Here is a 13,716-nt window from a genome sequence, read left to right on the forward strand (position 1 = left end):
AAACCAATTTGAAATGATTCAAGCTTTGTGACATTGTGCATTATCCTGCTGGAAGTAGCCATCAGAGGATGGGTACATGGTGGTCATAGGGGATGGACATGGTCAGAAACAATGCTCAGGTAGGTCGTGGCATTTAACAATGCCCAGTTGCCACTAAGGGGCCTAAAGTGTGCCAAGAAAACATCCCCCACACATTACACCACCACCACCAGCCTGCACAGTGGTAACAAGCCATGATGGATCCATGCTCTCATTCCGTTTACGCCAAAAATGTGTTTCAAATATTTTATGACATTTGGCCGCTTCAAAAACACTATAGTGGCAAAAGGGACACTTGCTTTTACACTCACATTAACTTTATTATTATTTATTTATTTATTTCAAATGATGTACTATTCTGGGGCCCATTCTTTGTACGTGGCTAGAGATGAGAGGCTACAGCGCAAGAGATGCAGATCATTTGATCTTGACTGTTAAGAAACTTGAATTAATACTATCACATAACCAACCTGATTTAAATTGAAAATTAAAAATGAAATTAAAACATTGAAATAAAAACGTAAAGTGTGTACAAATATTATAATATTATATAGCCAATCGCTTCATTGCTGATCATGTTTCGAGTATCGATGCATCTCCCCTCTTCAGGGAACACAGGCACGAGCAGTGATCTCAGATAACTTAATTCATATATTTTAATCTAATCTGCAAATTCATTTGAAGAACCAAATTAGCCAGAGATCAGTTATCACGATTAAAAGATCTGGGATCTGTCAAATCATCTCAGATGTATTAAGCGAGGTACGAAGAACGGGCCCCTGTACTGTAACTAAAAACATCTGAAAAAATTAACCACTGAAATCTATCTGTCTTGCAGAAGTACAATGTGCCTGAAAACATAACATTTCTGGAATTCTATAAATAAAATAAATATATAAATATATAAATAATCTGGCACAGTGCCAGAAAACAACATTTCACACCCACACAGTGTGCAAAATCCATGAAAAGCATCTCTACTGCTTTTAGATATAAGTTTGTGTTTTTTTAAAGCTCAAATTTAAGAGGGGAGAGGGGATACACAGGTCTACTATAATTTGAAAGTGATTGCTGTACCAGTTTTGGCCACAATCTTACATACACTTCCTTCAAATCATGGTAACCACAAACTTAACTGTCACAGAGACAATCTCCATGGTTCCCTCCTCTAACCACCAGAGGGATCCATCGCCCGAGTACTGACTTTCTATCTATTTTCAGCCGCACTACAATTCCCATCCTGACACTGATGAGTCATTCCAGCTGTAGCCTATCTTCTGGTCTATTTAAGATGGCTCTCTCCTGTTCCCCACTACGAAGTTTTGTTTTGCTACCGTGAACTACGTCTGCGATCCTTTGCTGCCTCTCTGCCAGTTTGCCATAGTTACTTTGAAAAAGTAATCTGATTACTCCTTTAAAAAGTGACTTGGTTACTGTACAGATTACTTGATTTTAAAAGTTAATAAGTAAGATTAAAAGTTACTTTATTAGTTACATTCAGCAGTTGCCGTCAACACCCGTGCCGCCTCAACATAGAAATGACAACCGTTTTTGCCAACACTCACTTTATTGGACACTTTATTTGTACATTTTTAATAGTAACGTTAACAATATATCTCCTGACATTTTAAGCAAAAAAAAAAAAATCCTGAAAAAACACTCCACGAGACGCAAGGAAAATATATATATAATTTTATTTATTTTACTAAGGAAAATGACTAAAATAGTAACTCACGTGATCTGATTACTGCTTTTGGAAATAGTAACGCATTAAATTACTCGTTACAAGAAAAAAGTAGTCAGATTAGAGTAAGGCGTTACTGGCATCACTGCTCTCTGCTCTATTTTGTTTTGGACCTGTGACTGTTATCCGCCTGCCGCCCATTGACCACGATTGCTTCATCTCCGTTTGCTGTGTTTACTGGTGCCTGACCATTGCCCGTACCTCTACATTGTTATTAAAGCTTGCAAATTCATCCCACTTTGAGTGACAAGTCTTTACACTAACCATGGCTTTGCTACTCTTACCATAGTTTAACCATGGTATTTGTTGTAAAGCTGTGGATATATAAATGGTAAAAAAAAATCATGATTACTACACTTTTACTGTAATAAAACCATTGTTAATTTTAAAGGGGGGGTGAAGTGCTGTTTCATGCATACTGATCTTTTTACACTGTTAAAGACTTGGAATCCCATAATAAACATAGACAAAGTTCAAAAGTTAAGGTGGACGTTTGATGGGAGTATTTCTTTGTCAAAAATACTACTTCCGGTTAGTCATAAGTTTCGGCAAGTTTTTTGAGATCATGCGTCCCCTTTGACGTTAATGGGGGTGGAATTTCCTTGTATGGGCCTTACGGACAATTCTACCGGAAGCGCGTGAGAGAGAGCGAGGGAGAGAGCGAAAGTAACAGCCTACGCCCATCAAAGCGCTGGCTTGTAGGATGCTGGACAGGTGATGTGCACATAACAATGTCACCAAAAAAGTGCGTTTTTGGTTGCCAGACCAAGACAGTCCTGCACAGATTCCCCAAAACCCCGCGTTAAGGCAACAGTGGATGTAATTTGCTTTTCCGGATCAGCAACTGAGTTGCGCGAATGTTTATATCTGTTCGCTGCATTTCGGTGCCGACTGTTTCATAAACAAGGCCCAGCTCGACGCCGGATTTTCCCAATCGCCTAATGCTGAAGGATGGAGCAGTCCCAACGTTAGAAGGGTGAGTGAGACTGCTTCAAATGTCTGTGTTTTTTTTAGTCCGCTTACTGTCTACACAAACCACGCGTAAACACACAAACACACGTGCACAACTGCACTTCCCACATGTACACCTTCAAAGACAAAAATACGACGATATAATTCAAGTATAAATATGTAAATAACACAAGCCGCTAAGCATATTATATAGTTAGTGTATAACTTGTAACTTACCACATACAGACGTCCTGCTCTAGTCGTTTTTGCTGCTGCTCCTGTTCAACTGCAGCCTCTGGGTCTGATTCCGGATCATAGATGTATGGCTGTATCTGATTAAAAGCCATATTTTTATTTTGAATAAAGTTTTTTTCCCACTGTTAGGGATGACGCACTCGACTCAACACACAGCGCGCTGCTGCACACGTCATTATTTAGCTCCGCTCACACGACACGCCCCCACCCGCTCAGCTTTTTTCGGAAAGACTCGGAACAGCGCATCTTTCTTATATAATTATTAAAAAAATAAAGACTTTTCGGAGATATGCAGGATGCAATGCTACTCTATAGGTACTCAAGATTGACATGACACTGACTGAAACTGAGTGTTTCACCCCCCCTTTAATGAGGGTAAATCAGGGTTCAATTGAATCTTCAAATTTATCGTCCTTGAACGGATTTTAAATACTCAATATTTTAATTCAGACTGAAGTGAAAGAGCAAAGACAAGAACTGAAGTGAAATTCAATTTCAAAGGTGATGATCCTGTAGTTTGTTTCAGCCTGTTGACACCAATAAAATGTGCTTAATGTGCCAATTTACAGCAGATATCAGACATCACCATAATGAATGAGGTGAAAACAGGGAACTTTTGGCTCTTCAGCAGCTCAGTTAAACATTATGGCCTGTTCTTTTTAAATGCAGATTGCATCAGAACGCAGTGATCACAGTTCACACCTGCAGTGAAGACCCGCCCACAACAATTCACCAATAAATACTGGGAATATTCACATCATCCTACAAGAGAAGGACAAACTCCAGGTGTAGCAGCTGAACTCTGTGTGACTGTTAAAGATGGAGTTTATTAAAGAGGAGATTGAAGACATGAGTGATCCAGAACCATCCAGAATAAAACATGAAGATACTGAGGAACAAACAGGTTGGTGTCCATTCTGGATTCTTCATTGTTGACTGCTTTGGCAGATGCAAGTTGATCAGCATGTAGATGGTAAATGATAGAGAAATGCATCTAAATCAGCGTTTCTCAAAGTGTGGGGCGTGCCTAGGGTTGCCAACCGTTCGGAATCGTCCCGTATTTAAGGCATCAATGAAAGGCATACGGAAAGCAGTTTGTCCCGTATTTTCAGGCATATTCGCTAAATTGAGAATTATTCATTCCTTCGAGACAAATCATTGTTTGATTTGCGGACATAGCCGGCTGGTCGCTCCCGCTTCACAGCTCGTGGCTCGGCAAATCCCTTTCATTGTTCACATTTTGATTTCTGTAAATCAGTTTGGGCGGATGCAAACAACGTGATTATTGTTCATGAGTCCAAAATTTAGACATGCAAAAAAAGCATGTACTCGATCTCCCTGAAGGAAGACGTGATTTAAAAAGGGAAGTCATCTTTGTACGTTAATGCAGTTAAATAGGGAAACAAACATTTTATATTAAAGTAAATTGTAGCCTTTCATAAGCTCATTATTCAAACATTAAATTGAAAATATGCATTTTCATTAATTCATACATGGTTGCAACAACATTTAGTTAAAAAAATGTAAGTGACATTGTTTAAAAAAAAAAAAGTATTGGCTGAAATTTCAAAGACGTTCAGTTATATGCTTTAAAATTGTATATGCTATCTATGTATCTTCCTGACAATTTTTTTTTTTTAAATATCAAAAAAATAACTTTTATAATTTATATAAGTATATAAGTTTATAATTTTGAATAGTGGTTGATGATATTTAATATCCCTTGGTGTAGAAAATAAACATTCAATAATTTGATCATGGAGCCACGCTGTGGGACTAAACCATATAGGGCCTTTAAAATTAAGGTTACAAAAGAAAAGCTTATTAGGAATGAGAATATAGAAGGACTTTGAGATATATTTTTACTTTTACACAATATGGGCAATATAGTATTGATAGCACATTTAGACAGGAATATTCAATTGTAGTGGAGAATAGAGACATGACAAGTGGGGCACGACAAACGGAAGGGAGTTTATTTTTATGCCCATCTCTATTAACCTTTTGAGCGGTCCCACATGTGGGATTTTTATTTCTGTGCCCCTGAAGCTGATGATACTCAGGGATACTCGGGTGGCCGAGCAATTATGCCGAGGGCTTTTTCCCATTGGGAATGGGCAACACATTTCTCTTTGGATATCCAGATAGAAATGTGTTGTCCATTCTTAATGGGAAAGTGCCCAAGCAACATCTTTCAGCAACATTAGCCGGTAACATTGCTCAAAAAGTTGCTCTGTGTGTCATCAGCTTAAGAGTATGGATTAATGGGATTTATAATGTTTAGTGACGTGACAAAACTGCCAGATTCAAACTGTGTTTTCGCGCTTTGGCTAGCGCTGAGCCAGATGCGGACCCGCTCAGCACGCGATATATATCATGCAGTGTTTTCAACCACATAATATTTATTTTAGGTTTCAAACATTTAAATACACGTAAGTACTAGTAATACATTTAGAGTTTGTAGAGTACACACTGGTGTCTATGAAAGCAGCAATAACAATCCATTAAAATATAATTTGCTGACATATTTTATTCATATCAGATACACAGTGAAAGTAACTATAAAGTTTACTCGATTCTTCTCCCAGTTCACCGGTCACTTACTTATTTCAGGAGAAACTGAAGAATTGACATGCTGTAAATCCGATTGACAGGACTCTGAACTGCGGTGTATTTGTTATAGATCAAAATCAAGAAAATTTATAAAGGTCTTTAAATGGTAAAACACAACCACAATTGGATTATTAGACAGTTGATGACATGGTAAGCAAGTTTGTCAATATTTTTAATAAAAAAGAAAAACCTTAATAAAAGCGATATACATCGTACAGCGCTATTTTGGTCGTGGTGAGTCACTTGATAAGATGACGCGTCGCCATGGAAACAAAAAGGAGAAACATTCTAAAATAACGGCCGCCTTTAAAAATGTACACTGGGAGTCAGCTAAAATATTTTAACCGTATTCATGAAAGGGTTCAAATGTAATGTTAACAGGCAAACGTAAAGCCTGGATAATTACCATTTTGTTGGGGCGATTGGGGACAGGTGGGGCTCTGAACCCTTCCCTACCTCCAAAGTGGGAAATGGCAGAAAAAGTTTGAGAAACACTGATCTAAAAGATCATAACCTTTTATATCGTTCTTGACAAGCATATTGTTAATTATATAAAAAATTGTACGACATAAAACTTTGCCGCATGAAAGATCTGATACTTGGGGCCTGTACCATGATGGTAGTTTAACAAACTCAGGGTTACAGGATTAGTTTTGAGTCGACAACCTGGTATCATGAGGCTGATCATCAGCTTTTTCTGTCAACTTAGGCTTGGATCCTGAGTTTAGGAGTTTAGCTGTGACATCAGTAATGAACAGCCAATCACACGCTGTGACATCAGCAGTGAACAGCCAATCACATGCTATGGATCACTGAAACTGAGATTCACTTCTCACGAGAGAAGCAGCGAGATTAATTTCTCTCTTCTCCAGAATATTTCATGGTTAAAAAATATTAAGAATTTATACAAATTATACAGCAAGAAAAAAAGAGGACAACTTAAAGAAAAATCTTACTACGTCTACTTTGTTAATTGATTTTAAAGCTTATTTGTGTGACATTTATATCGGCTATTTATATTAATTATAGATAAGTGCCGATTAATGATTGATTATTTAAAATGATAAATGTGTAATTGATTAAGGGTATAATAATTACATCAATTATATCTTAATCTTTCAAAAGTATTATTATTATTATTATTATTATAAATAAGCATTGTTAAAAGCCAAACACTTCAGTCTTTAAAAAACATTTGCCATGTATAGTGACCTTTAATTTGGAGTAGAAAAAGACGGAGTAACTTTATTGTATCAGAGGTGTGTCACTTTGCTCACAGCTGATTAGTCCGGTTTGAGATCTCTAATCCAGAACATAACCTGCCCTGGAGCATAAGTTACTATGGAGATGAACACTGCTAAAAACAGGCCGCTTTCATGGTACCTAAAACCCAGGATTGGCACAAACTAAGCTTTAACATATCTGGCTATCCAGCTAAACCGACTTCATGGTATAGGCCCCAAATCTCTGTTTCTTTGTGCTATTAAATCAGGGTTCACTTGAACTGATTCTAACTTGATTTGTATTTTAGACCAGGTGAAAGTGAAACCGCAAAGACAAGAACTGAATGAAGTGGAGGAGGAACATCAAACCTTTAAAACTCAAAGAACTAAAGCCAAAAAGCGGCACACCTGCACTCAGTGTGGAAAGAGTTTCATACAAAAAGGAGACCTCAACACACACATGAGAATTCACACAGGAGAGAAACCGTATACATGCACTCAGTGTGGAAAAGATTTTATTTCATCATCACAGCTAAAAAAACACCTGACAGTTCATTCAGATCAGAAGCCTCATGTGTGTTCTCACTGTGGAAAGAGATTTTCAAGGTTTAACAGTCTTAAACTGCACCAGAAAACACATGATGAAGTGAGAGATTATATGTGCTTTGACTGTGGGAAGAGCTTTACTACAGCTGGCCTTCTGGAACAACACCAAAGAACTCATACTGGAGAAAGACCTTTCAAGTGCTCATACTGTGACAAGAGTTTCACACTGTCTGCTCACCTGAAATCACACGAGCGAGTTCATACTGGAGAGAAGCCGTACCGCTGTACTCAGTGTGGAAAGAGTTTCAGACATAAAGGAAACCTTAACAGACACATGAGAATTCACACTGGAGAGAAACCGTACACATGCACTCATTGTGGAAATATTTTCACACGTAAAGGAAACCTTAACACACACATGAGAATTCACACTGGAGAGAAACCGTATACATGCCCTCAGTGTGGTAAAGAATTTATTTCATCATCAGATCTAAAAAAACACCTGACAGTTCATTCAGATCAGAAGCATCATGTGTGTTCTCACTGTGGAAAGAGATTTTCATGGTTGAACAGTTTTAAACTGCACCAGAAAACACATAACGAAGTGAGAGATTATTTGTGCTTTGACTGTGGGAAGAGCTTTACTACACCTGGCGATCTGGAACGGCACCAAAGAACTCATACTGGAGAAAGACCTTACAAGTGCTCATACTGTGACAAGAGTTTCACACTGTCTCATCACCTGAAATCACATGAGCGAGTTCATACTGGAGAAAGACCTTTCAAGTGCTCATACTGTGACAAGAGATTCACTCAGTCTGCTCACCTGAAATCACATGAGCGAGTTCATACTGGATAGAAGCCGTACCGCTGTACTCAATGGCCCTCATTTATTAAAAGTGCGTACACCAAATTTCCTGCGTACACCCAAACCCATGGTGACTTTGAGATTTATCAATATGGACGTTGGCGTACGGCACGCTCAAATCCTACGCCAGCTCAGGAGGTGGTGTATGCACGTCTGAGCTAGTGGGAAAATGCGCAGAAAAGCAATTCCTAACACCACAAAACGCACTGACAAGATATGCTATATGACCCACTGTTTTCAGAAAAAAACACAACAACAACATTCATTTTTTTTTTTTAATTCTTTTTTTTGTGCAACACGAACGTCAATGTTTAATTTTTGTGACTTTACCAAAGCGTTTGATTTGTAGGCATATGTATTCCTCAGCCTGTCTGCTTTATCTGATGGATCAGGCCCGCCTGGCCCGGCAGCTGCGCCCGGACTGGGACTAAAATAATTCAGACTGACAAAATAATAAAAATGACCTTCTTCTTTTAAATAATAATAAAATCAATAAAAACGACATTCTTCTTCTAAATAACAAGCGTCATTAAGAATAATAATCATAAGAAGAAGAAGAATCTTACAAATTGTCATGTAATTATTAATGTGAATGAATCTTACTCCACATCACATCATCATCACTATTGTACACCCCAATACATGTGCCGTGATACGAAATTAAATGCTAATTGTTTCAAAACGTGCTGTAAAATAATGCATTGTGATAATTTATCATTCAAACAACTTTAAACTGCTGGAGTGCGCTTCTCAACCTCCACACTATTAACAGTACTCGTTATTTGTGTCCATATTTTGTTTTTGTAGGTGCCTCCACTCTTTCCACTCTTTAAACTCTCAACTAAAACAATTTTGGGTTTTTTTTCCACTTCCCTGGTGATCTCGATGGGTGCGTCTCAATCATCTCACTAGTGTTGTTCTGCGTCACAGTGTTGTTCTGCGTCACAGTGAGCAAATGTTTCCTTCAGATCATAAATGTGGCCATTGGGCCACTGAATCTGCATTAACGACAACAGTTGGGGCAACAGCCGTAGTCCTAATGGGTTGTTATCATTGCTATCTAAATCCAGTGTTCTGCATTTTGCGTACGTGAGTTTTTGTTGTAGGTGGCTATTGTAGATGGCTATGAAAAATAAAATAAAAATAAAAAGATTGTGTACTGTGCTAATTAATTGAGACTTCTTACAGCTCTTACAGGTTGTTGGCCTTGTTTGTTTCGTTGCTTCTATTGCTCTCCCCTTTTTTGTAAGTCGCTTTGGATAAAAGCGTCTGCTAAATGATTAAATGTAAAATGTAAATGAAAATCATGAAATCATGTGTAACTAATAAACTAGTCATCAAGTATTATATTTTATGATCATTTAAGAAAAGTTTTAAAAGGATTTGATAAAAGTAAGGAACTAATTCTGTTTTTTAATGTAAATTGGATTGACAAATTAAATAGAAAAAAGCTTCAGGAGATAGTAAGTCAGTTTGACCTTGCACAGTTAATTCAGGGCCCAACCAGACTTACTTCATCATCTAAAACTCAAATTGATTTAATATTTAGTAACAAACCAGAAAGAATAACTAAGTCAATGAATTTATTAACAGGGTTATCCGATCATAAACTTATGTTAGTACTAAGAACATTAACAAAATGTAGGTTTGAATATCAACAAGAGAAAGAAATGCGCTAAATATTATGCCAAAAAGATTGCTAAATGAATTTGAAAAGAAATAAAAAATAAAATAAATAAATAAATAATAATAAACTGGAATGAGATTCTGTCCACAGATAACGAGATGATGCTTCTGAGTTGTTCAATGGCCACAATCAATAAGGTCAAAGGTGAATTCAGTAAGAATGTTACATTCACTAGAAAGAAACAGAATTTACCCTGGCTTAATGAACAGCTATGGAAGTTAATGAAACAGAGAGACCATGCCTTGAAAACAGCACTCAAATCTGGGTTGGCTCATGACAGAAAAACATTTCAGTGTCGACGTAATAAAGTTGTAAAGGAATTGAGAAAAGCAAAAGCGAAATTCTTCATTGAACTTATAAATGATGCAAAGGGGAATAGTAGACAAGTTTGGGCAAGTATGAATAAAATACAAAAGAAAAATAGTAACAAAGGAAATAAAGATATTGAATTACAAGTTCAGGGAAATTTAATTCAAGATAAGCATCAAATTGCTAGTGTATTCAATAATTTTTTTTAGATTCAGTTCAAAATTTTGCACAAGGGTTTAGCGCAAGAAATAAGGACATTGTGCCATTAAACTATAATGCTCCTATTTTTAATATTTCTGAAGTATCCGAGTCTAATATAATACAAATTATGGGTCAATTTAAGAGGTCTAGAGCTAAAGATGTCTTTGATTGTGATTCTACGTTTGTTAAAAAGTAAACACATGTTCTAAGTACACCCATTACTCATCTGGTTAATTTGTCAATAAAACAATGTTATTTCCCGAATGCTTGGAAGTCAGCAGTAATAACACCGATTTTAAAGAATGGTGATCATACTAATGTAACTAATTACAGACCTACTAGTATTCTTCCATGAATTTCCAAAGTAATTGAAAAGGTAATTTGTAGCCAGTTAATAGAGATTTTAAATCATGGTTCTTTTCCTCTACATCCAATGCAGTTTGGATTTAGGGCACGTCATTCCACAGAGACGGCAAACTGTGACTTTGTTGAACAAATTAAATCCAGTCTCTATGGAGGAGGTGTTATTGGTGCTGTCTTCCTTGATTTTAAGAAGGCTTTTGACACTGTAAATCATAATGTACTTTTATCTAAACTGTCAAAGTTTCATTTTTCTATTAATACAATAACATGGGTGGAATAGTATCTAAATTCAAGTAAACAATGTACAAGAATTAATGATATATGCTCATCGTTTTTTGACTGCACTATTGGTGTCCCACAGGGATCTATTCTTGGACCAGTTTTATTTAGTTTATATACACTCCTGAAAAAAATCTTAAGACCAGGGATGCATTGCAAGTTTTACACATTTCGCACTTTTGGATCATTACGGGGTTCTAAGTGCTGATTCAAAATGCCAAAAGAAGAGAGCAAGAGACAAAAAATAGAGAGTAGGCAATTTATTGAAAACTGCAATTAAACTCAAACAGGCCGTTCATCAGCTGATCAAAAGTTTAAGACCATAGCCCAAAAATAAATGCACAACAGTACTAAAAGTGTCAAAAAAGGACTCAGTAGTGAGTAGCCCCACCGTTCTTGTTGATCACTTCAAAAACTCGTTTCGGCATACTTGATGCGACTGTTTCCAGGAGGCTGGTGCGAACGTTGCTCCATGTGGTGAAGATGGCTTCACGAAAGGCATCCACGGTCTAGAACTGACGTCCATTTTTGTAAACTTCCCTTGCCATCCATTCCCAAATGTTCCCAATGGGATTTAGATTAGGGGAACACGCAGGATGGTCCAAAAGAGCGACGTTATTCTCCTGGAAGAAGTCCTTCGTCAGGCGGGCTTTGTGAATTGCAGCGTTGTCCTGTTGAAAGACTCAGTCATTACCGCACAGACATGGCCCTCAGTCAAGAGGGATGCCCGCTGCAACAGATCCACATAGCCAGTCGCTGTTTGACGCCCCTGCACACCCTGAATCTCCATTTTCCCATTGAAGGAAAAAGCACCCCAGATCATAATGGAGCCTCCTCCACTGTGCCGCGTAGAAAACATCTCAGGTGGGATCTCCTTGTCATGCCAGTAACGTTGGAAGCCATCAGGACCATCCAGGTTAAAAAAATTTCCCGTCAGAGAATAAAACTTTCTTCCACTTTTCAATGTCCCATGTTTTCAAATTGCTCCCTTGCAAATTGTAAACGGGCAAATTTGTGTCGTGGGAGGAGACGTGGCCTTTGAAGACGTTTTTTGTTCTTGAAGCCCTTCTCTAGCAGATGACGTCTTATGGTTATTGGGCTGCAGTCAGCATCAGTAAGGGCCTTAATTTGGGTTGAGGATCGACCTGTGTCTTCACGGACAACCCGTCGGATCCTGCGGCTCAGTGCAGGTGAAATCTTTTTGGGTCTACCACTTGACTTTTTTGTCCCATAACTCTCAGGATTTTTTAAGAAATGTAAAATGACTGTCTTACTGCGTCCAACCTCAGCAGCGATGGCGCGTTGCGAAAGGCCTTGCTTGTGCAGCTCAACAATCCTGCCATGTTCAAAGAGCGAAAGCCTTTTTGCCTTTGCCATCAGGAGATATTGACAGTATGACTGCTTGAAGGACAATGACATGAAAGCCATATTTTTGTGCAGATTTTACCTTTTTATGGCTATGGTCTTAAACTTTTGATCAGCTGATGAACGGCCTGTTTGAGTTTAAATGCAGTTTTCAATAAATTGCCTACTCTCTATTTTTTGTCTCTTGCTCCTGTTTCTTCATTTGGCATTTTGAAGCAGCACTTACAACCCGGTTATGATCCACAAGTGCGAAATGTGTAAAACTTGCAATGCATCCCCTGGTCTGAAGATTTTGTTCAGGAGTGTATTAATGATCTCCCCACTGTGTGTCCAGAGGTCCAGTTTCAGATGTATGCAGATGATAGTAATTTATACTCATGCTAAAACAAAAGAGCAAGCTGCTATCAAACTGACTGCTGCACTGGACAAAATCTCAGATTGGCTAAATCACTCTTGTCTTACTCTTAAAGGGTCATGAAACCCCCCTGCTGCAGCAGTGTTTTTTTCACACCTTCGTCATATAGGTGCATTAAGATTAGCGATACCAACAGCAGCAGTTGCAGCGGTTCTGAGACATGTTCTTGGTTCACGTTGGCAGTGTTTACCACAGTGAGATTAAATGAGGGATGAGTACAGCGAATGAGAGAGCTATGAGTGGCGTGCAGCAGAGATCGCAAATCATTCAGCTCTTCATATTCAAACCAGCATAATTCAGTGAGAAATGAAAATAAATGTTATTCTGCATGACGAAATATTTTGCAACCATGATAAAACTATATTTGTCCAAATATGCACGCTGTTTGGCAAGATGAACAACGCGCCGACGTGATAAGAGAACGTGAACCACCCACGACAGAGATGTGTAATTCTAGATTGGGGTAAAAGCGAAGGGGTTTGAGGCTTCATAGTCTCGACCGCACATCTGAAGCACAGAGCGACGTGCGCTGGGTTGCCGTGACGATCCACGCGGTCACTCGGCAGCTAAATCTATATTTGTCCAAATATGCACACTGTTTCACTAAGATTCACATGCGGTTTAGTGCATGTCTGTGACCACAAATAAAACGGAGAGGACGTGGTTTTTGATTCTTGTTGATATTTCATCAAAAATATTGTTCATTAGCCTACAGATTTTGCAGTTATTTTGCACTCCTGACATAAATTAGATAGTCAACGCTTGCAGGTTCGGCGTGCGATTCCTCAAGTTAATTTTACTTTACTGAGCCTTTGTAGCAAAGGCTTCCACAGACGGCGCCCGCTTACAGCTCCCTCG

General features: G+C 38.2%; 1 protein-coding gene across 3 annotated transcripts in view; it reads left to right on the forward strand.

Annotated features, from left to right (window-relative positions):
- LOC137084840 (zinc finger protein 41) overlaps positions 1–8,237 on the forward strand; it is a 47,447-nt gene extending 39,210 nt beyond the window's left edge. For all 3 annotated transcript variants that reach the window (XM_067451331.1, XM_067451332.1, XM_067451334.1), the window contains exons 3-4: positions 3,659–3,893; positions 7,134–8,237. In XM_067451331.1, coding sequence (XP_067307432.1) covers positions 3,809–3,893; positions 7,134–8,230 — 1,182 coding nt within the window. In that variant the 5' untranslated portion in view covers positions 3,659–3,808 and the 3' untranslated portion in view covers positions 8,231–8,237. The remainder of the gene's footprint in view (positions 1–3,658; positions 3,894–7,133) is intronic.
- Positions 8,238–13,716: the final 5,479 nt, after the last annotated feature.

The sequence above is a fragment of the Pseudorasbora parva genome, chromosome 8 (genome assembly GCF_024679245.1).
Source record: "Pseudorasbora parva isolate DD20220531a chromosome 8, ASM2467924v1, whole genome shotgun sequence".
Lineage (NCBI taxonomy): Eukaryota > Metazoa > Chordata > Actinopteri > Cypriniformes > Gobionidae > Pseudorasbora > Pseudorasbora parva.